The following is a 25,598-nucleotide window of genomic DNA, read 5'->3' on the forward strand; positions in this document are numbered from 1 at the left end:
ATTCGGCCCCAATCTCGCATTAGAGTGAGGGCATAGGTTTAGACCGTTCCCTTGACATGAGTGAGGTCTTGTGACCAAGAGGAGACCCCAAATGTGCCCTCATTTGACTGACCATGGACTACTGTAGGGGACTGGGTTATTGGTTGAGGGGAGTAGAAGCCCTACTCACGCAACAACCACAATACTTGTCAGGGTGAACCACAAAAGGAACGAAATAACCTCTGCTCAACCCTCTGGTAGCTTGGCACAAAAGCAGTCATGATTTTTTAAAATGTTTAAAGAAATCTAGCACTTGAAAGATTGAAGTGCCAACCGCGGGTATCTGGTTATGCGAGACCCAGTCAAAATCAAAAGTTAAGTCCGACCACAATGGAGTGCAGGTTAGATACAAGTGGTGGACAGGGCTCGGTCTCGGCTTACCTTCTGACGTAGAAAACTTTCTGAAGCAAAGTTCCTGAGAAGGTAGAGTTCAGTGGGGCTAGGCAGCAGGCTGTATCCGAGGATAAGTCGTCGATGCCAGAAAGCTGCAGGCCAATGGCTCAGGGAAGCTGTTGACAATGGCAAGAAAAAGCTTAGAGTGGGAAAAGCTACATTTCCATGCTGGGGAGGTCACAGTCGTCAAGCCCAGAGAAGATTTTCACCTTCAGACTTGCACAACATTTTGGAGCTCAAAAATGTACAGCAGGACAAAGGTGCAGGCTGCAGCCAAAGAGAACTCCACGTACCTTTGACAGGATATTCTGTGAAACAGGATTTGCTAGCAGGACCTACCGCAAAGTCAGGACGACCGGCAATGCACCGTGGGCTTGCAGTTAGATCTTGGTCTTCTGTCAGTTTTCCAGGAAGTTTTTGTAGAAAAAGTTTCTAAGTCCCAACTTTTGGAGAAGTACCTCAAATACCACTGCCAAGGGTGTAAACCTGGGGTCACCACTTCGGTAGAGACCAGCAGCAGGCTTCAATGCCTCAGGAGCTTGTTTTGTTCCTTTAGCACACAAAGAAGGCAAGCCAACTAGCACTTGGAGCCACTTCTGGTGGTCCTGGGTTCAAGGAGATGGCCCAGTTCTCCTTCAAGCAGCAAGGCAGTCCTTCAAGCAGCAGGGCAGTCCTCTGGGAGCAGCAGTGGAGTACGCTGGTGACAGGACAGTCCTTCTGAAGTCTTCCACAGGTGCCAGAGTGCACTGGAGAGTTGTTCTGAGAGTCCAATATTTATGCCTGGTGCCAGCCTTTGTGTGTAAGGGAACACCCTGTCCTACCCCAAGACTGATTCCAAGAAGTCTGGGGAGACGAAATTCTGTTGTGAGGTTCCCTTGTGTGTGCTGTAGGCAACAACCTTTAAAGTGTTCGTAGGGAAAGAACATCTCCGTACCTATCTGCCCTGGCAGGTATGCCCATTCAGGCAACATCTTATATACTTTGTGTCCCTGTCTGGGAGGAACAGACAAAGCCCACCAGCAGAGCCATTCACAGTCATGTGACCCAGGACACTGGCAGAGGAATGAATTGGCTAGGACAAGAAAATACCAAGCATCTAAAAGTGGCATTTTCAGAAATGTTACTCAAAATCCGACTTTTTCAATAAAGATGATTTTAATTTACAATTCATTTGAGTCTCAACATGGTATCTCTACCTGCTCCCAATCTAAACTTAGTACTTATTAAATGTAATAAAGAAACCCAGTATTAGTCAATGGGAAGGATACAGTAGTAAAAATGACTTCAGGAGTTTTTCACTACCAGGACATGTAAAACTTAAACCCACACGTCCAACCTTTTAAATACAAGGCACTCTGCCCTATGAGCCTTTCGACCTACCTCAGGGGTGACATATGTATTAAAAAGGAAGGCTTAGATGGGGGTGACGTCGGACCACCAGCTAAGATGGCCATCAGATTGGGAACTCTTGGCAGCTGCGGATGGACAAAGCCGCTATGGAGCCGCCCTTTTCTTCTTGTCACTGCATGACTGGAGCTTTTGTACATCGGAAGGCAAGGTGAGCAGCATAAAATCTTTGGCAGCCCTATTTGACCTCATTTGAGGTCAAAATTATGACTTCTCCTCTCCTCTCATAGCGTCAGCCATTTTATACAAAGCCATTGTTTTTCTATGGACATTATCCTCTCTCCCGCACTCTGTTAAGTTTCTCCAAGAGGTTTCTTCGACATTTGAGGACACGCTTGGCTATTTTATGGCTTTCTTTTAGCGCTATATACGTTTTTGACTCCCCTGCTTTATTTTCATGTTGCATATTTTTGGTTCTTTGTGCTGAGGTGATTTTTCATATTTCTATGACGCTCTGTAATTCTATTATAAGGAATAGGTTGGTAGTTCTCACGGTGAGCCACGCTTTCTTGTACTCTGCCCACCTTTGGTTCTGGTGTTCATGCAGGTATTTTTGAGTACTTTATGGACAGACTGAAGAACAAAGCTTCTCCTCATCACGCAGCAACCTCCTCACGGAAATTGGTGCTATTCTTAAAGACTGTCAATTTTCCACTGGCGTGCTTATTATCTTCATTTAATATGTCGTCCTCATCTTCATCTTCCACTATAATTGGTTCGACTACGACCTCGTCCACGTACAAGAGAGTCAAGCAAGACCCGCCTTCTCCTGATAAATTCTCTTTTCCTATCTCTCTTGATCTGGTGCTTGAGAAAATTTGTGTGCTGCATCCATTTGTGGAAGAAACCAATAGGCGCATACAGAATCTGGATGACAGGTGGTCACAAATAGAACACAGAGTTTACGATCTTGAACAACGTATTAGTGATGTACAAGATGAGAAGACTAAAATGTCAGCTTTGGAAAAGGAGGTGGCATTGTTAAAGGCTCACTCTGAAAACTTAGAAAATAGTAATAGACTAAATAACCTATGTCTTTATTGGCTTCAAGAAGATTCGGAAGGGATAGATCCTATTTCCTTCTTTACTTCCTTTTAACTTGAGCTGGTGGGCCTATCGTCTTTCACGCATTTGATTATTCGGAAAGCTCACCGATGAATGTTGACCATGAGATGCACTACTTCTTAGGAAGATGAGAACTGTGGATGGAGAGACTGTTTCCAAAACCAGTTGGGAAATTAACGTGATGCTGATGTAATCTGATGTAATACCACATAGAATGTGTGGTATAATATGGGGGAAGGAATGTGAATTACAATGTATAATTTCTGACGGTTGGCAGTATTTATAGTTTGATATTTAATACATTAGTCACTGACATGAATAGTAGACCTATCTAATTATGAGCATACACATAATAAGGTAATAAGAATGATCCGAACTTGATCTACTGCCACGAGTGCCATTATGCATATGTAGTCGGCTTGTAGATACAAATACCGGTTAATATAGCTTACAGACCTAGTGGATACTGTTTTCACAAAAAGGAATATTTAGTGTCAAGATTTTATAAACCATGTTTATTACGTATATGTGGAAGCCTCGGAAGGAAATTTAGTACTAGTATACAGAGACGCTGCCCCTACCAGGCGCGGTGAGACCCTCTCTAAGATGGCCGCTGTGGTTACGATTGAAGTGTTTACCGATATTTCCTGTGTACTAGGGGGTAATACTAGAGTTCAACTCATGGGAGAATGTGGGATAGAGTTTGCCTGGCAATGATGGAATTAACTGTGATAGAGAGGGAGCTACCCTTTTTATCAGGAAAAAGGAATGGGTCAACAATCATGAAAAGCAAAAACTCCTTTTCCAGAACTTTACAACCAGTTTATATTACTATGTCCCATGAAGAGACATTCCACAGGTGGGAGAAGGGGTCCAGTCTATGCGCAGGTTACCAAATTTACAAGCTTGTTAAGTGTCAGACCAGGTTCAACATGAATGTATTTCCAAACACACATTTTTTTATATAAAAGTTTTCTTTCATTTATTAAAAATATTTTTAAAAAAAACAACAATACATTGTCCATGAGATGAATGATGGAATTAACACTAAGATGTGGACTGGAATCCACCTTTGGAGCAAATATAGAGGCAGATTTAGGAGGCGCTGCATAATACAGATGCGGTGTTTGCTCTCTCGAAGATGTCGGCGAGTGTAATCACATACGTGATCACGTGGTCTTTTGGCACTTTATTAGGTGCAAATGAGCAATGCCGGCTCTTGCACTCGAGAAGAAACACCGTGAGGAGCGAGGACACGGATTGGCGACTCAGCAATAAGGTAGATTGTTAACAAAGAGATTTTTATCGCAGTAGCAGGGCTTTGATCAAGTCCTCGACGGTTGATGCAGGGTGGTGTTATTCTGGAACCCCCGTTGAGACTGGGTTTGCACTTTTTGTATTCTGTAGATTTGGGAGAAAGAACACTGGAGAATCTGTGGAAACTGAATCATAAGCTCAGGAGATTTTATATATCACCTCGCCACAGGATTAGTGTGGCGCAGAATTATCGCCACTTTAGATGTACGTATAAAACTTGAGGTTTCGAAGGCAGATAAAACACTGTATAGTGCTTATTGTTGACTATACAGAGATTGCAGAAAACATTAATATACCTATATGTCTTGTTTCACTTACAGACTGCTACTTAGTGAATCCATTCAGGTTGGTGTTTCCTCATATAGAATGCACTTGGTCTGTGACACTTGAGATGTTTTCGTTTGGACATTGCGGTGGTGTGTCACGTTTGTCACTGGGTGACACTATGGTGCTCTAGGTGGCAATTGGTTATAATGTACATATAGGATTAGATTCCATCACATAATTTCACAATGTCACGAGCACCGTGTGCTATGTTGCGATGATTGACACAAGTTACAATCATCTTCACTCTATTGCATATAGTTATAAATGTTACTATAGAATTCTCTGCATGCACAAACACAAATAGTGAATGTGCTAGTATACAGATTGAACACAGTCACTTGGAGATTCCCTGGGACCACATTTGTTTTGTAAACAAATGTATGCAGATAATTAGTAATGTTAGACTTCATATTATCTTTTACCTAGCCGTGAACAAGTCGCATGTACAACCACACTGATGCGACGAAACACATGTTGGCTTGGGAGCAGTTCACTCATTAAAGACTTGAAGAAAGAATAAAAGACGAAAGAAAAGACTGTTCGATTTTTCGTGTACTGAATTATATGTGAATAACATCTGAAACTGTCATTTCTTGAAATCACTTGTGGTTTGGAATGTCTATTATATCGTCTGGGTCAAGGTTTTTAATCTTCTTCTGCGTCACCTAAGCCTAGAGGAGTCGTCATCTTTTTTCGGGAATTTACTGACTTATTGAGGTTCTCGATGTAGCGAAGTCTAAAAAGCAACGTTTATGGCAGGGAAGTAAGTTATTTATCACACAAGATGTCTCACAAGCTGCAGCGACCAGGCGGAAAGAGTTTTTGGAACTTCGACCTCCATTACGTTCCTTGGGTGCCTGCTTTGGTCTATTCCATCCCTGTCTTTTCAAAGTAACATTTCAGAATAAAACATCTTTCTTCACCTCTCCTTCGGATCTACAAGAATTTCTTCGTCCTCATTCTTCCAGCTCCATGAGACTTCTGCTTCCTCATGACTGTATTTTATGTTTACTCAAATTTTTTATAGATTCCATATACTTGGTGTTATTTCAGTTAACGTATTATGCTATTCTTATGTTCTTGCATTGCTTATGCTTATATAACCTTTTTCTTTTTTACAGGCTCCTTGGTGATCTCTCTCGTTCTTTCATCTTATCTGTGTCTCGTCTATCCGTTGATGGGTACTCCCTTGCTGTGCCGTCTTTACCCTGTGCACACGTCAATCCTTCCCTGTGTTCATTTTAATCTGGTATGGTTCCACAGTCGTCAGCGTTTAACATATACTGTCTTTTCTTCTTTGATCTTTTTTCTTTCCTCCTCTCTTCTTCCCTTTGACCTAGTTTTCCTTTCTTTCCTTCTTTTTCATTTTCAATTTTTCAATGATTGTTGAATAGGTTATCTTAATAGACCGTTTAACTGCAGATAATAATCTTTGTTGTCACATTCAGAGTTATCTTAGGAATGTTTAAGGAGTTATTAATCCTATAAAGAGAAAGATAATTTTGTCTCATCTAGCTAAATATTCTCCTGACCTCATTCTTCTCCAAGAAACTGACCTTTCTGAGCCTGAAGCTTTAAAATTCATACGATGTTGAGTGGGTTCTGTTTTTGTTTCTCTCTCTTTGAATAAGAAAAATGGCAAAATTCTTCCTTGTACGAATTTAAAATTGGTAACCATTTCCCAAGAAACTGATACCAAAGGCGGGGGAAGGAGTTGGCCTAATGGCTAGGGCGGACGACCTCAAATCTGGAGGACCGAGTTCGAGTCTCTGCAAGGACGCGCAATATCCTGTGATTCTGGGCAAATCACTTAATCGCCCCCTTGCTTAACATAAAAATGAATGTGTCCTCAGGTAACGCAACTGGTGCTCATGTAAAGCGCTCTGATACCGGATACCTTCGGGTCAAGTTTGCGCTATATAAATGTACGTTAAAAAAAAGGCTTTTTGTTATGTTGATTGTTAATGATATTCCCTTGACTATTTGTAATATTTATGGTCCCCCTAAATCTTATATTTACTTTTGGCTTACTATCTCCAAAATGTGTTTACAACATGCTGATGATTTTTTCGTTGTGGGAGGGGATTGTAATCAAGTAATGGATAACTTTATTGATCGTAAATCCCCAGTTAAATATATGCCCCAAAAATGCACAAACAATTTCTTTCCTTCATCACCCAGCGCCTTTTGGTTGACTCATGGAGAATTTGTAATCCTTCTAGTAGAGAATTTTCCTTATTTTCGGCACCTCATGGCTCCCTCTCCAGGCTTGACCATCTATTTTGCTTTTCCAAAAATCTCATTAGCTCTACTATTGAACCAATTGTGATTTCTGATAATTCCCCAGCCATTACAGACTTGGATTTGCTCCCAGTCCATGCCAAATCTAATAGATGGAGATTTAATAACTCTCTTTTACTCGATCCCTGCTTTTTCCGCTTCTTTTATGACCTTTTCTGAGGAATTTTTTAGTATCCATGCAGACCCTACTATCTCTCCTCAATTACTTTGGGATACTATTAAAGCTTCTGCTCGGGGACACATTATTGATTTTGACTTCTAGAAAAAGAAATATTTTATTAAACAGCATCAATCTCTTTTATTAAACATTAAACGTTTAGAACATCAATATTACCCTTCATCTACCACATTTAATCTACAAGAACTTATTCGTGCAAACCGTCAGTTTAATAAAGTCTCCACAGACAAAGCCTCCTCGATTTTAATTTGCAGTACTGCTCGTTATTATGGCGGCCGTAATAAGATAGGAAAGCTTTTAGCTAATTATATGAAGGTTTGTGAGCAAGTTCACAATTTAGATTCAAAACACTGATTTAGGAATTCCTGTCTTCAAAGATTCTGAGATTTTGACGGAATTTGTTGAATATTATCACTCTCTCTATACACCCGAATCTCCACCCCTTCTTTCTCAGATAGGTACTTATTTAAAAGATATTAAAAATTCATTTGTGAGCATAGCGATTTTTTACCCTTAGAGGCTTACATATCCATGTCAGAGATTCTTCGAGCGCTTCAATCTCTAAAGAAGGGCAAATCCCCTGGACCTGATAGTTTTAAGGACACATTTTTCTTCACTTCTCTAATCTTCTTCTCCCCAAATTAATGTATCTTTTCCAATTTTTATCTGACTCTGAACCCGCTGGCGGCACCTTCCAGGAGGCTACTATTTGTCTCATTCATAAAGAAGGCAAAGACGCTGCTTTTTGTAAGAACTACATGCCAATTTAGTGAGTTAATGTGGAGTATACATTTTTTGCTAAATTAATTGCTTTATGGCTTGAGCCCTTCCTTCCTTTGATGATTGCCATGGAACAATCAGGCTCTGTTAAAGGTAGCTTTACATCTGATAACTATAGATTATTTTTCAATTTTTTCAACAAGGCTTCTTCTCATTCATTTCCCCTGCCAGCAATTTCTATTGATGCTGGGAAAGCATTTGATCATATAGATTGGTCCTTCTTGCTTAAATCCTTGGCCTGGCATGGGTCAGGTCCCCATTATATTTCATTCATTTCCATACTATATCGATTTCCTATGGCATCGGTTTTTGTTAATGGGAAGATTTCTAAATATTTTCAGCTAAATCGTGATGTTCGTCAAGGTTGTCCTTTATCCCCTCTTTTATTTATAATAGCTCTGGAACTTTTCCTATCTTGTATCAGAAATAATACTGTAATTAATGGATTTCAATATGGAGATAATCACCTAAAAAAATTCAGCTTAGGATGATGACATACTTCTCTTCATTTCCAACCCTGAGCAATCTCTAGAGGCCCTTCTTCAGGAAATGTCGTCCTTTTCCTCGGTTTGAGGGTACAAGATTAATTCTGATAAAACTGAAATTTTCCCACTTACTAAGTTTACTTTTAGTCATTATTTCATCACCACGGGTTTTCATTGGAATACTTCCAATTTTAAATATTTGGTTATCTGGTTCGCCCCTTCCGTTAAAGATATGGTAATGGCGAATATTAATGACTGTTTAGATAAAGTAGATAAGAGAAAACTTCCACAACATCTTCGCCTCTTTTGAAACATACTTGCTTTACCCTAAAACCTTTTTAGCAGCCACAGATTGCTACTCGCGATTCCTTCCGGCACTCCCCTTTCTGGTACAATAACCTTATTACTATTATTGATAAATCATTATTTTGGAAATCTTTGAGACACATAGGTATTATTTGGGTTGAAGATTTATTTTCTATTAATGATCATCTTTCCTTTTCACAATTTCAAAAACTTTTCAAATGTCTTCGTTCATTTCTATTTAAGTTCCTTCTTCTTAAGAACATTCTTTTTCTTACGTTATAAAGATTTCTAAAGTGCATGGATACCCCGAAGGGGCCTCCCGACACTAGTTCCATTTAAGATATGGCAGCAATGGACGGAGAACAGTAGCCTAGTTGGAAAATAGCCAGAATTTCAGCTGTTTCCAGGATTGTAAGTGATCCTGAATTTTCCTAATGGTAATTGGCATAGAGTTCCATAGGGCCAGAACTAACACAAGAAAAGACCAGCCACCAATTCTGGCTCTACTTTAGTGGGGAACACAGGCCAAGCTTAAATCAGCAGAGGAAAGTGCTCTTGAGGGCATGTAGAAATGTATCAGAGTAGACAGGCTGGGGGCTCCTTGCTTGTATAGAATTTTGTGTGAGGTATATCGGGCTTTCAATTTAGTGCGCTTTCTGATAAGCAGCCAGTGGAGCTGGGCAAGGAGATAGGAGCCAGTACTGAATTTGGGGAGGGAAAAAAAGTCTTGTGGCAGACTTTTGAATGACCTGCAAATGTTTCAGAACAGATGTTTTTAATCCCAAATAGAGGATATTGCACTAATCAAGTCATAAGATAACCAAGGATTGTACGATCAGTTGGAGAGTTTGCTGGGGAAAGCAGCCCACAACAGGTGTAAGGTTCCTTAGGATGCAAAAACAGTGAGGGGCTAGCGCTTTGACTTGGGTTTTGAAGGATGAAAAATTATCCATATATATCCGAAGGTTTTTTACCACTGATTTGGGTTGGGGGAGCCCAAGATTGTCAGCCACCATTGGTCGCTCCAGAGGTTGGGAAGCCTACCCAGTGTGGAGAGCTCTTGGGATTTTAAAACGTTCTGGGACCCCTAACTCAGTTAGGGAATTCTTAATGTATGCCAGCCATGAGATTCTCATAACATTGTCTAGTGTGAGGCAGTCCAATACATTTTTTTAGTATATTAGGCTTTTAGTTTCCTCCAGTCTCTTAGCCTTGACAGCAGAGGTTACAATTCAATGTGATCTTCTACAAAGCCCAACCCCACCTCAGCCTTTTTTTTGTTTTTTAAATAATTTTTTTATTTGCGTCATGGGAAGCAACAGACGAAAACGTGAGATTATTTACATACAGCAAAGATGAAACAGAAACATATAAATCAAATATTAAAAGAATAAAAAAGTAAAAATAATGATAAAAAAAGAAGATAGTTTTTATGACATAATCAGTCCCCACATTTTATCTATTTTCCGTTTTCCATGCATGCCTCTAGTAGTAGCGAGAGAGTGCTCCATCTTATAGATTTCATTTACTAGACTCCACCATTCCATTACCATCGGTGGGTTTTTTTGGACCCAGATTCTCGCAATAATTAACCTAGCACAGGAAATTAGAATATTCAGCAAGTCACATAACAAACTATTAACCCCTGAAACACCCACAAATATATCCGTCAGAGAGAAAACAATAGGGCTAGCTAATCTAGTAGAAATAATTTTAGTAACACCATTCCAAAATTCAGTAAGATGTTGGCAAGAGAAAAACATATGAACAATATCAGCCCCACTTAAATCACATTTAGGACATTTCGTACGTTCACTAAAATTATTATTTACTGCCCATTTGAGAATCCTGTCCGGTGTATAATACAACTGGCATATTGTTTTAAATAACTGTAATTTAAAATTTGAAGACTGAACAGAAAGATTGAGACTATTTAAAGATGAAGTAATCAAATCTGGTGATACATTCAAAGCCAATTTGGCAGTCCATTTTTCCGCCATTTTAGTAACATCATTTTCATTATAGCCAGAGAATATTTTGTAACCAATACTAATCGAAGCTTTATCTGCTTCTCTATAAATACATTTCCAGACCTCAGATTCTGACACATTGATAAATCCTAACTTCCGACAAAAGTAATCCATAATCCGGTAGTATTTGAACCTAGCCCCTTCTAACAGATTATAGCAAACTTTCAAACTTTCAAATGCCAGAAAGCCATTATGACCATATAAGTCGCCCAATATGTTAATACCACCTTCTGATAGTAAGCGGCCCCCTGGGTCCTGAAAATTTTTGGGTAAACCCGGATTAAGCCATAAAGGAGTTTTATAATGAAATAGAGTTACTTTGCTTTTAGTTAGGATAGAGCGCCATATGTTGACTGTGTCTCGTATCGTCTTAAATTTAACCCGTTTAAAATAATTGGGGTAATTTAGTCTGTAGAAAAACATATTTGCATCTACCTCTAGCAAAAATCTATGAAAATATAAACATTTATCAGGGATCAATAAACTACAAAATCGGGTCAAAAAAGCAGACCAATAGTAAAGTTTAAAATCTGGAAGGCCGAGTCCTCCTTGATTAAATGGGAGTTTAAGAAAAGGCATGGCACGGCATGCTTTCTTATAGTCCCAAATAAAGCTACTGATAGCACCGTCTAATCATTGAAAATATGAGTTATTAACTCGTAGAGGTATAGAGCGAAAAAGGTATAGATATTTGGGTAATATTTTCATTTTAACCAGATTTATTAATACTTAGCGGTAATTTGTGCGATTTCTTAAAAGAAATCACTGTCTCTTTTAGTAATGGTTCGTAATTTAATGCAATAATTAAATCAATATTCGAAGAGATTTTTACTCCCAAGTACGTTGCAACGGCGCAGCTCCCCATCACTGAAGCAGAAAGCTGATGATTCGAAACAATTTGAGTTTTACTTGCATTAAGGCGATAGCCAGAGACTAAGCCAAAATCCGTTGCTTCTTTTACAATGCCTTTCATAGCTTCAGATACATTGGTGGAGTAAACTGCGACATCGTCCGCGTATACTGTTATATCAAGAAGATTTGAGCCATTTGAAAAAGGGCATATAAGGCGTTGTTTCTGAAGTGCGATCAGAAAAGGTTCCATTCCTAAAGCAAATAAAAGGGGGGATAAAGGGCACCCTTGCCTCGTTCCTCGTTTAATAGAAAAAATAGAAGAACATTTCCCCAAATAACAAACCTTACCTAATGGCTTTTCGTATAACGATTGAACCCATTTCAAAAATGTGCCTTTTATACCAAAGGCCAGTAGAGCCGCCCATAAGAAGTCCCACCCCACTCAGTCAAATGCTTTCTCTGCATCTAATAAAATCATACCGAGTGGGGTGGACTGAGTCCGTGCCAAATCAAATGCAGATATGGCCATATTAATATGTGCCGTAGTATCTCTTTTTGGGATAAACCCATGCTGTTGAGGTGACACCAGGTGAATCATTAAAGGAGCCAGCCGAGTTGCCAGTATTTAAGCAAAGATTTTTGCATCGCTATTAATAAGCGAAATAGGAACCCCACCTCAGCCTTGTAAAAAACAATGGGAGAGGATAGTGGAAGCACCAAGAGCTTGTGAATAAAGCAGTTATCGATCTTTTGTATGTGGCTAAGATCTTTATATCCCCACACACATGCACCATATCTATCAACTGACAAATTTGTAAATATGAACTAATTATTTTACTGGTTTGTGACCCAGCCTCTTAGCAAAGCGAACCACAGCATCCACAGATCTTTGAAATTCGAGTGATCTATTTAACAAGAATTTCCAGTTACAAGCTGAAACAAGCGAGATTCTCAAATAAGTAAAGATATGCTCTTTTGAGACCTCTTTATCAGAGATTACAAATGTATCTGGATTGGAGAATCTGGTGCCACATTTCATAATAAATGATTTGGAAAGACTGGTCTTCAGACCTAGGTCAACCATAAAAGCATTGAAAACACATGAAAATATCTGCAGCCCACTAGCAGTTCTAGCGAAAAGAACTGCATCGTCTGCGTTCAAAAGAACCAGGACAAAGCAGGAGTCAAATTTAAGCAAACCTCTTCTTCTTTTACACAGGAATACTTCCAAGGCGTTAATATAACGTAAAAAGAGGAAAGGTGCTATAACGCACCCTTAGCAAACCCCAACAGAAGCATTTATTATAGGATATAGGGCACACTGTGTGCTATAATGGATCTTAGCAGATGTATGCCAGTGTATCCTCGGAAGCAGATTAACAGTAGCACTATCACACCCTATTTCTTCCATGATAACCCACAACTAAGCCTTTACATGGTATCAAAGGCACAAGTGAGATCCATAACTGCTAAAAGCATACTTTCTCCCTTGACTCTAAGATATTTTTATGTGATAAGGTAAAGGTAAAGGCTTTGGTCCACAGTGCCAACTCCAGAGCGGAATCCTAATTGCACGTCAGACAGAACCCTATTCTCATGTGCGGATTCATGAAGTTTTGACAAAACCACCCTTCCCAAAATTTGGAAAGTGTTGTCCAGCAATGAATTAGGATGGTAGCAGCTTGGCAGCGCTTTATCTCCCTTTTTAAATATGGTACAACTACGACCTCCTGCCATGATGGGACCAATAGGCCTACTACAGCAGCTTTTAAACCTTTTGTGACAATTGGGGCCCAAAAAGAATGATGCTCTTTAAATATATCGACTGAAATTCTGCCCAGGCCGGGCGGGTGCTTTCCCTGGGAGACTACTGTCAGTGGCCAATTTCATGTCAGTAAAGCTAAACAACTGGCTCAAACGCACCACAACCTCATCATAATCATTGAGCTAAGGCCCCTGAGTCTGGCTACTCTGCAGTGCTGAGTATCTGACTGGTTCAAATCCAGGGCAGACTAAAATGGTAACAATTTCTGGGTCACGGAAGGGTCAGAGCAGAGCTCTGCCACGACACTCAGTCACACATGATATGCAGTTGAAATCTGAGCTGTGGTAGCCTCAAACGGGAGCAGGAGAGCTTAAGCTTGCGCCTCATTGGATGAAGTTTGCGTACTTTCAAATGCGGTAGATGTGCAAAGATACTGTGTTGTTTTAGTCCTATAGCCTTTTCACACTGTACATTGTGTGCTGTATGTTAATGTACCGAGGATTCAGAACCTGACGACGGGCAATAATTCAAACATGTAAATATATAAAAGATCGGTTCTTATGCCATATAGAGTGCCATGCACGCTGAACAATTGCCACATTCAAGCTTTGCTTTACATACTTGGTGCTTACTGAATGCAAAGTCTTGACCTCTTTATTCTCGCTTTTGGGGTATTCAGGAGGGGAGCTTTCCTAATGCAAAAACCTAATGAAACAATGTAAATCTCCCATCGTGAGCAGTGAAAGCTGCGGAGTTTAGGAAGAAAATATTTCTCTTTATAGAAAATATTTTTTTCAAATCAACTAGCCATTATAGAAACAGTGCATGAATGAGTTAATTTAGTAAACCTGAAGCTAATGGTATAATAGTATCTGGAAGATGAAGGATGACAGACTGCATTTATTGGTCTGCTGGAGTGTCAATCACTGAGATGCACGCAAAACAAAAGGGCTATAACAACTGATATGGTATAGAGAGATTTGGGATTTAGCAAATGTGGCTGCCCACAGAAGCACCACGCTAAAATCATTAGTATGAATACATATTAGAATTTCATTCATGATGAAAAATAAATCCCTCCTTTACGGCTAAAAACATTTAGATAGATATTTTGTTTTGCATCAATGTTCCTTTTCCATCAATAATGATGTTTTTAGACAACTAAGTTGAACAGCACGGGTGCCTGCTCCAAATGGTGCAGGCCTTCAGAAGACTACTGGTATATTTATATTTTTGCATCATCATCATCTAACAAAGTCAATTGTACAGCAGGTAAATAGACTTTAATACCTGCTAGGATAGAAAAATGTCTTGTGTAGAGGATCCCTGCCCTTAGTGCCTCCGCTGTAATGATGTCTGGATCCCTGGTGCTGATTTTTGTTGCCATTGACTAACAGGGATCATGCATATGAACCCTGACATAGGCCTGTCTCACTGACTGGGGTCTTGTTGGACAGGTAGAGGGGCCCAAAGCACTACCGTCATAGTTGTGAAAGGCTATTGCCTTTGCTAGGAGTTAAGCAGCACAAGTGCGGTGGTGGCAGCATACTGTGTAGTGACCAGTAGAAGTTAATAGGCCTTTTTACCTGTGTCACTTGAGTGAGGCCTACCGACTCATGCATGTACAGTTCCGCTGCTGTGTGCTTAACTCGCCCTTGGCTTACATCAAGCTAGTATGTAGTGCTGTGCAGTGCTTATGTTGTATGCATGCGCTGGGTGTATGTGTAGCTGTGAATGGCACGATACATGGAAAATTCCGAGTTCCATTTTGGGAGACACAGGGCTGACTGACGTAGAGAAATCCACCCAGACAGATCTGTTGATTGCTGCATTGATATGGTCTGAGTGGTTCACTCACTGAAGGAAGGAGAGCCAGGATCTCCTGCACACTTCAAAGGGTGCTCTTTGATTCAGAGAAAGGTCATTTGAAGGGAGCCTGTGCACATTTAAGGAGGGGGTGGGGCTAATAGGAGAATAATCTAGAGTAGGGCCAAGGCCCTGGTGTAACCTTTAGATATACATATCTCTATGGCTAACATCCAGGTATGAACCTCTTAGTTATTCCCATGGCCTATGTTGCCTATGTTGGCGGAAATCAGAGTTGGAGTCGATCCTGCTGTGACAGATTGCCTTCTTCAGGAAGGGTAGGGAAGCAAAAAAAAGAGGGCACTTCTAAAGGAAGCAGACTCCTAAAACAAATGTCAAAGACTCAGATCCTAAATCACATTTAGTGTCTGGAAATAGACTATATAAAGGGGAGTTCAAGGCCCCCAAAACTGTCAACTGTCAAGCAGCCAGATAGGCTGTGCGAGGGGGGACGCTCTGCAAGACCTCTGCCTCTGACCAGAGCTGGAGGCTAAGGTTGGTCAGTCTCTCAGCTGGGTGAGGGGACATCAGCCAGGGACATCCAAGACCACCTTTTCAAGGAGCCTGGAGCACCAGTGCATGCCTGCTTGCTAAGACCAGTGACCCTGTGAGAAAGGAGTGAGCTGGAGGGAGCAAAATCCAATGAACGATTCTGGCAAGTGGATCCCTGTTGAAAGGAATGAGGAGATGGGTGCTCCCCCGATCAGTTTGTTGACCCTGTTCAGGTTCAAGTCTGGGGAGAGGAGTTGGCATAACGGCTAGGGCGGTCAACCTCGAATCTGGGGAACTGGGTTCGAGTCTCGGCAATGATGCTGAACATCCTCTGATTCTGGGCAAATCACTTAATCTCCCTGTGCCTAACAAAAATGAATGTATCCTCTAGTAATGCAACTGGTGCTATGTAAAGCGCTCTGATACCCGATTCGGGTCAAGTTCGCGCTTAATAAAACTCTGTAAAAAACATTTTTTTAAAAGTCGCCAACCCCATATGCCAGAAGAGGCTACCATGAAGTAAGCTGTGCCAATCGGGTCATCACCCACATACCATTAAGACACTACAGTCCTGACCTCAGGTGACTGTATATTGTCTGTGAATGCCGTATTTCACTTATATATATATATAAAAACAAACTCCGAACCACTTCCAATCCACACGGACCGGCAAAGCAGGAGACGGACCACAGGATCTGACCCTTGTTCACATGCGGATCACTTAAACCATGTTGTTTTTTTAAATGCATACAAGTGCACGCCCCCAAACCATCACATTGTTGGCCATGTGACCATAAACACTGAAAAAATACTGTCTTGAATTCTCTTTTTGACTCCACATTAAAACTTTTTTCATATGTAAAAGAGGTTTGAAATACATAAATGTATAAAAACACTAGGATTACATATATAAAAAGAACGTGTTTAAACAAAATTGTTTTTTAGCAGCATAAATGCGACATATTTCCAATGTTAGGCATATGTATATCTGTATAATACAGGCAATATACTTCATAGAAAAGATAAATCCCGGAAAAAATTGGAAGCAACAAACCTAATCTTGCGTAGGTCATCAGTAGCATAACATACTATTGTTAATATATTAGACAGTAATTGATGGTAGATGTTATCATATTAGAGTGCAAATGTTCATTCATAACCAAACAACGTTTACGACTGTTGTGCAAAACTGTGCAAAAATGAGTGCAAATATTCTGTAAAGTGCAACCCGTATGATAAATAATATATGTATAAATATTGTTAACAATAAAACTGACCATTGCCGAATCTTTGTTAAAATCATATAAATAACATTTTTCTAAAAATGATTTTTTCATCATAACAGTTATTAGTGCACAAAATTATTTAAAAATTGAGAGAAATATAGATGAAAAGAGACAATTCTTTTAAAATACGAGTGTTTTTTTCCTTTTTTTCCACGTATTCAAGCGGTTATAGGAGTAATTCATAATATCATAGATAACAGGGCAAAAATTTTTCTTAGAACTAAAAGATGGTTAAAAAGAACAACCAGATTTACTGTGTCTTCAATGCATGTATATAAATATATAAGAGAGAATAAGATGGCTAGATAGAATGTCAGGAGCAGATAAATCAGTGAACAATACATTCATAAAAAGTATACATGTCTTCCGTATTGTTCAACCTGTTAGGCCATTTGCTATCGAATTCCAAAATCATGGTGGTCTCAAGTTGCCTCAACTGGTGTTCTCTATTCCCACCTCTACGTGATTTAGGAATGGCCCCTACCACATAATATTTCAGGCATGCTACGTCATTATTTTCATACTTTTAAAATGACGCGCTACCGGGTAGGCAGGATCATTATGTAGGATTTCTCTAAGATGCTGTAAAATCCTGACGTGCACCTGTAGTTTTGTGCTACCAATGTAGTTTCGGCCACAGGTACACGTCAGGACATAAACTGCAAAATCCGTTTTACAGTTAAAGCTACCAGAAATGGCTATACCTTTAGAACTGAATGGTGTTAGATAATGAGTTTTATTTGTTCTAAATATACAAGCTCTACACGTAGAACATTTTCGGAACCCTTGCGATGGTTGAAGCCACATAGTGTTGTGTCTGACTTCAGGGCTGCTTTTGTCCAAAGCAGAACCCATGCTTCTAGCTCTTCTAAAAGTAATCAAAGGGGTGCTGGGTAATTTAGAACCCAGTACCACATCAGTTAACACTATGGGCCAGTTTTTCTTTATGATAGTCCTGATTTTACTTTCTTCATTGCTGAATGCAGTAATTAATCTAGGACATTCTTTAATCTCATTATTGTTGTTGGTAACCAAACTCATATCAAGATTTTCAGTATCATCTAGATTGGAAAGAAATAGGCTTTCTCTAGGTCGGGAGTTGGCTTTGGCTATAGCCTGATTTAGGATGACATCAGAATATCCGCGTACTTTTAGTCTTGCCATCATGTCCTTCAAACATATTTCAAAATCACTGGTGGTGCTACATATTCTCTTAAGTCTCAAAATTTCTCCGTAAGGAATGCTATTTATAGTATGCTTAGGGTGTAGACTGGTAGCATGTAGCGTTGTGTTACCAGTGGTCGGTTTTCTGAAAAGGGTAGTTTCTATTGTGGCATTTTTAATGTAAACTTTCACATCAAGAAATTCTATTTCACACTTACTAATATGGGACGTAAAATTGAGATTGAGGGAATTGCCATTTATCTCTTCCACAAAAAGTGAAGCCTCCTCCTCCTCTCCTTGCCATAAAATAAAAATGTCATAGATGTAACGAAGATATTTTACTACCGTCTCATTGACCCAAACCCGATGTTTTTTGTTTAGGACCTGTTCCTCCCACCAGCCAACGTGTAAACACACATAGCTGGGGGAGAAACAGGATCCCATTACCACACCTCTGAGTTGTTTAAATAAATCTTTTCCAAAGTGAAAGAAATTGTTGTGAAGACACCATTCAATAAGACTGATAATGACCTTATTGTGTTCATGATACTCATACAAACTTCTGCCCAAAAAGTGTTCATCAGCTGTCAACCCATAAACAGGATCTATGCTTGTATATAACGACTCTACGTCTAAAGTTATTAAAAACATGTCATCATTCCACTCTTGATCTCTTATCTTCTGCAAAAAGTTGCTGGTATCTCTAACATAACTTGGAAGACTGTTTACCATGTCCTGCAGAAAAAATCTATATATTGACCAACCTGTTCACTGGCACTCTTAATGGCCGAAATAATCGGTCTTCCTGGTGTTGGAACTATACCTTTATGAACTTTCGGAATTAAATAAAGCACAGGAAGAACAGGGAATTCATTGTTCATAAATTTGAATTCCTCCAATAAAATCAAACTTCTCTGCGCCATTTAGATAACAGTTTAAGTAGAGTCTCATTTGCCTTTGCATATTCTTTATGTGTTGTTTTTTCATAGCAGTTGATATCTCCCAATTGCCTGTTGCCTTAATTGATATATTCTTTCTTGGGCCATAAAAGCAAGTATTTGACAGGACAATCATTTATTGCAGCTATCAAACATATTTTGAGGTGTGAGCCTGAGGTCACCCCTGTTTGTCTACCCCCCCCCCCCCCCCCCCCCCCCCCCCCAAAAGGCCTGTGACCAATCAACCCAAGCTTTCACTGAGACTGTTGAAGGGGTACTTTGCCCAGGATCCAGAGTAGGTCGGGTCCTGGGACATCAGGAGTAAATGGTGTCAACCCACACCATTAGGCCCAGTAGCTCCTGCTTATCCTGTGGTCCTCTGAAGGGGATTTTGACAATATGCATAGGGATTCTATCACAGAATAATTTCAAAACCCTGTCACTTACCAAGTAATTAATTATGTAAAACCGGTCATATTCCCTATTCTTTGAATTAATTTTTCGATGCTGCTTCTTTCTCATGTGATCCTTTAAAGTGGTTTTATCACGGAATAGTCTTTCACAGTACAAGCACTGCAAGCTGAAAATGAAGCATAATTTTTTTTATCTTTTTCTTTTTTATTTGTCTTTTTTTTTTTTTCTCCTCTGTCTTTGTCTTCGCTGAGTATATGCTTTTAAAAGGAAAACCATTACAAAGGTGGTATTTTTTTATAGGACTATGTAAAAATGTGACTTACTCAGTGAAGTTTTTCCTCCACCTGACATGTCATCTGAACTACGGTTCTGTAGGAGAAGATCATGAAGGTTCACATATGCAATACCTGCACTAAACATGCAGAAAGTGCCCCATGGTCATATTGCCGGCACCAGTCACATCATAGGTTAGATTTTTGATTACAAAATTATTAAAGCAAACTTCGGCCCCACCAAAGAGATGTGGGTTGGCTTTTACATCCATTAAGAGACATCATAACTTGAGATAATTAGACTAGGTCATGGCATTCTTCCCCGATATGTGTGTCTATTCTTGATTCTCATCTCCAGCATAAAATGCTGTGAAATAACTAATGCGACTGCCAAGCAGCACCCATATGCAAAAGAGAGTGTACTGAAGAAGAACTACCCTGTAGTTATGTACTTTCCGGGATCTGATCTGTCTGTATGGATACCTCTATAGTATACAGCATGGAGAAAGTCAGTTGCCTGTAGTTACTATGAAAAAACATACCGACACCAACAGATACTTGCATGTGTCACCAGAGACTGAAGTGGTCACCAGCACACATCCACTTAAGAAGTTAGAAGGGTAACAACAATATATTGCAGCAATGTGGTACTTAACACTCACAATGGAGCAAGCAGATAAACTTGGAGAATAACATGAAAGTGACAGCGCTTTGAGACAACAACTACAGGTGGAGTATTGGGATGAAAACCCCTGCAAAATCTCAAGCAGACAATTATATGATATGACTAGAACATTGTCAGGTAATGCTCCCGATCTTACCCTGCCAGAATCTCAACCATTCTGTGATGCATTGGCCAAATTCTTTTTTTCAAAAGTGAATGATATCTATCAGGCCTTTTCTCCGAATCCTACAACATAAGTTCCTTCTAATCTGGCCTTTGACAAGACCATGATTAGCTTCAAGGCGATTACTGAAGATCAGACTAAAGTTATCGTATCTTCTATTAAAACTGGATCAATATTAGATCCCTGTCCATTTTCAGTCCTTCCACCAGTGATGGATACACTCATCCCGGTTATTACCTTAGTCTGTAATTCTATATTAGGCTCTGGAATTTTCCCTGATTCCTTAAAAAACACGCTGGTGAAGCCCTTGTTGAAGAAACCAAGTTTAGATAAGGCCGAATTAAAGAACTATAGGCCTATCGCGAGTCTACCATTTTTAGCCAAGGTGATCGAAAAGGCCATGAATCAACAGTTGGTCGAGTTCGTAGAGAAACATCATCTACTAGATGAATCCCAATTTGGCTTTCGAAGATATCATGGCACCGAAACAGCCTTAATCAAGGCTGCAGATGACATCAGGGCAATTCGAGACCAAGGAGGGACAGCAGTACTTGTACTGTTAGACTTATCGGCGGCCTTCGACACAGTCGACCATAAGATCCTGGTCAACCGTGTCGAAAAGATGGGCATTCATCATTTAGCGAGAAACTTGATTACATCTTTCCTGGCCGATAGATCCCAGGCAGTCACCCTGGGCCCATATCAATCCGCCAAATTGTCATTACCGTGTGGGGTTCCTCAAGGCTCATCCCTAAGTCTGACACTATTTAATATCTATGTGTCGGACCTTGCTAATGTCATCAAAGCATATGGGATGAGCGTAACCTCCTACGCTGATGACACCCAACTGGCTTTGTCCATTAAAGACAATGGACTTGAGGTGGCAGACCGTTTCCAACATGGAATGATCGCAATCGGAGAGTGGATGGCATCTAATTGCCTTAAGCTCAACTCCGATAAGACGGAGGTGCTTATCTTTGGACCCCTTCGACCAGAGTGGTCAACAACCTGGTGGCCAGCCGCCATGGGAGATCCCCCTAGTCCAGCTCTCAAGGTTAGGAACCTGGGAGTAACCTTCGATGTGGATTTAAACTTCGTGGCACATGCAAATAAGGTAGCGGCAACAGCCCATCACAAATTAAGGCTGATCAGGAAAATCATTCCGTATTTGCCTGACACCGCCGCCAAAACATGGATTAGTTCCTTAGTGTTATCATCTCTTGATTATTGTAATGGTCTGTTTTTAAATGCCCAAGTCAGGACAACGAACAAGCTTCAGTCAGTACAGAATGCAGCAGCACGGCGGCTTTCTGGAACACCCAAGTTTTCCCCGATATCAGATACCATTAAGAAATACCATTGGCTAACGATCTGTAATCTGATCAAATTTAAATCGCTTTGCATAATATACAAAGCATTGCATAATATACAAAGCATTGCATGACCAAGGCCCATACTTTTTTAAGGATCAGCTGATAACTTACAAACCGGTTAGACAGCTTCGATCGGCCAGTCTGAACCAGTTAGTGGTCCCTCGATCTAAAACAGTTTCGTGGGGAGATCGTCGCTTTTTAGTTGCGGCATCTAAATTATGGAACATATTGCCACAGTACATAAAGATGTCTCCCTCACTTCTGCAGTTTCGTAAAGGAAAAAAGACCTGGCTTTTTGATCAATAATTTAAGTCAATTTTACTATGAGCCTCCAGAGAAAACTAGGGAATCCTTCAGCGCCGAGACGCCTACGGGTATTCGTTCGCGCTTAATAAATTGTAAAAATAAATAAATAAAATAAATAAAATTAGACCCAGGCAGATATGTTTCACCCACAAAGGGAAACCAGAGAACAACATCTAAGCTCACTCCATTAACAACTGGGGAGGAGTGGGTGGAATGAAAAGCTCAATCAGGGACCTATTCTGGCTATGACACTGGGTGCAAAGTTGTGCTCTCATTCGTTCCCCACCCATCCTAGACATTCTGACTCTAACCCCAGCAACAAAGGAAAGCAGTTTTCACTGTGACAGAGAGGATATCTCACCTGAATAGGGGAGTTGCTATTACAGCTTCAAATCCCTTCCAGGTAGAAGACAATAGACATCTTAGATGTAGGGTACTGGGAACGTTTGAAGTAGACCAAAGAGAAAGTGCTGTGAAACAGGGGGTCTCCAACCTTTTCTGAAGTAAGAGCTACTTTTGTTCAGTGACCATCATTTTGAGCTACTAGGTTTGGTGTTGTGGTAGGGACGGCATCAGAAAAGTTTACCTTAGTAGCCACACTATGCAAGATTGCCAAAAGTGATCACAAGGGTTACCAACAATAATGTAAAAAAGGATTTGTTGCTTTGAAATGCCTTTACATGAGTAATACATAACAGTCATAGCTGAAATGCCCCGTGAATCAAGTTAATAATACTTACTAGGTCTCCACATCGCCACATGATTTATTACTCAAATATCAGCTTTAATTAGATTTTGGAAATTCAACCATTATTCTCCAAACATCAGCTTATGAGTTCTGGAAATTCACAGGTTTGTCTCAAATACACACTTTTCAATGTTGGTATTCATAAATTAATTCAACAAAGCAAAAGCTTCTAATTTAGGAGGCTGAGCTGCACATAGGAGAGCTACTTGCATGCAGCTGGACAGCTACCAGTAACTCACAAGCTACTCGCTGGAGAAGCCTGCTGTGAAAGGGGCCGGGAATAGGGTACGAGAGCAGTTAGGAATGGGTGTAGGATATTCTTCAATTACTGGCTAGTGCACAGAATAATAATGTCACTTCACCACCACCACCTTGTCAGAGCATTCTTGGGACTGGGCAGATAATGCCTAGAAAGTAGAAGACTTTGCCTGAAAGAAAGAAAGCACAAGGATTACAAATTCCTGCGGCATTTAAAGATGGAAACTGCTCTCCAGAGGCCAAGTTGTTGGCCTCCTGTTATCTGCTAAAAGGACATAAACAGTAAGTAGAAGGTTTCCTGGACCCCAACAAACATCTGCTGTCTTCTCTGGACATGATGCTGCCGCAGCCCGGGGTGGAAAGATACTTGGTGCATACAAGCCTACCAGGACAAGCCAAGGAAAATTGGAAGTGACCAAGAGGAACTTTGCCAGAAGTAGGAGAACAGTGGGACTTGGTCATTTTTAACACCTCTGGAGTACCTGGACAAGGTGCGTAGGCTTTCCGCCGAGAGGGTGCACCCACCAAGTGGAAGAAAAACAGTCTTGGCCCATTCAGTGCATTTAGCAACACTAAAAAACTGGCTCAGCATGACAGTGTGGCAAAGATATTTGGCCTCTTGGATCCCTGCTTGGCTAGAGGTTCCAGCTTTGCAGAAATGGTTTATTTTGAGAACCAAAAAAAGTGACTAATCTAAATGTGAATCTTTGAACCAGCATGAGGCAACACATCTATCCCAGCAATGAAGCAACTGTGAGGACTATGAAATACAGCTTTGTCCTGCTCGAAGCTTTTCCACCAAAATCCACGGCTTCAGCAGGAGCTCAATGATGCTGTAGTAGAGTCTGAAGGACCCTGTAAGGGTTCAGTGTTGGACCTTGCCCTTCTGAAGATTAAGATCCAAGATAAAAACTTTGACTGGAGTGACCAGCTTTGTATAGCTGACCTCCAATCGTCACGGTGGGCCTGAAATCACTCCCAGAACCTAGTCAACCACAAACTGTGCTATACCATTTGTAGGTACATTATGCCTTAAAACTCTGAAGAAAATCATGTTTCTGGTTGCCCTTATCCGATTTTAATAATTTTAGTGTCTTTTTGCCTATTACATTTTTCTCTATTTTCCAAAATTGGGTCGGACACTTTTATTATGACGTTCTAGTCTTTAAAATTGTTGGTACTGTCTGAACTCAACACATATTTCTCTAGGGAACTGCCTGCTACTTGCACAATAGTTAATCAAGGGTTGAGCTGAATATCAATCAGACTTGTGTTGAGACCTAACCAGGTTATGTTTATTAAGTTGTAAGAGTTTCCCTTACCAAATCAATAAACCACTTTCTTGCACTGTTGTTCAGTAGTGGGACTGGACTTTGCCAGCAGTAACCACTCAGTTTTAACAGTGCAGAAATTAAGTCTCATTGCAGATTTAGAAGCATAAAGTACTTTTTGAGTGGCAAAAAGTGCTTTTAAATCAGATTTGAAAAAAACATATATATATATATTTTTTTTTTTATCACATTCTTGCATCTTAAATTTTTGTAGGAACATGGGTTATATCAGTAAGCTTAACCTTAGTGGAAATGAAGGCAATGTCCAAAGAAAGGTGGCTGAAGTTTGGATAAAAGGCCAAGAAGGAGAACTTCAGGGAGAGACCCACCAAGCACAGATCACTTCAGAAGAGAATGAGGATGAAGAAGCTGAAAAGGCATCAGTGCAGGGAGAGGATATGCCTCAAGAAGTAGCTTCAACTTTGTTATCCGGACTGGTAGGCAAGCATGCTCTCGTACTTGGTCTCCATCAAAGTTAGAGGCTCGCACATTGGCATATCAGGACAAGAAGGCAGAGAAGAACTTGAAATTTCATCTGGCTTCTCTTGCCCTGAAGGAGGAAAAGGCTGCCCTACCTGATGCGGAGAAAAAGGCAGCCTGGACCATGGAGGAGGGAAAGGTGGCATTTAAACTTGATAATTTGAGGGTGGCAGCTGAGGACAAGAGGGCAGCGGAGAAGCAAACAACAGCAGCTCTGGCATTGGAGGAGAGGGGTTGTTCTTAGAGGGGTGGAAAACCACACTGGACTATGATAGGAGGCAGTACAAGATGAACTCGAGGCCCAGGAGGGCATTAGAGTCTTTTGAGGATGGTGGCAGTGGCAATGTGTTATCCAGGAGGGGTTATTTACATTGTAGTCTTCCTAAGAGTATTGTGCCTAGCTATTTTGGTGAACATGGTATTGAAAAGTTGTTTGCTGCATACGAGAATACCTTGAAAATGTTAGAGCATTCCCTAGTGTCCCTTAGTTGGGAGGTGGACCCAGAATGTAATCTGTTTTTTCCGAAGGGTTCTAGGACCTACTTCCAGAGCATCAGAATCTCTCTCATTGCTCTAT

The 25,598-nt window shown here is 40.4% G+C and overlaps 1 protein-coding gene across 2 annotated transcripts in view; it reads right to left on the reverse strand.

Annotated features, from left to right (window-relative positions):
• The window catches only part of ZNF277 (zinc finger protein 277), a 716,997-nt gene that overhangs the window by 275,102 nt on the left and 416,297 nt on the right, over window positions 1-25,598 (reverse strand). For both annotated transcript variants that reach the window (XM_078674468.1, XM_078674475.1), the window contains exon 7: window positions 19,439-19,571. In XM_078674468.1, the coding sequence (XP_078530594.1) occupies window positions 19,439-19,571 (133 nt within the window). The remainder of the gene's footprint in view (window positions 1-19,438; window positions 19,572-25,598) is intronic.

The sequence above is a fragment of the Lissotriton helveticus genome, chromosome 1_1, assembly GCF_964261635.1.
Source record: "Lissotriton helveticus chromosome 1_1, aLisHel1.1, whole genome shotgun sequence".
NCBI lineage: Eukaryota > Metazoa > Chordata > Amphibia > Caudata > Salamandridae > Lissotriton > Lissotriton helveticus.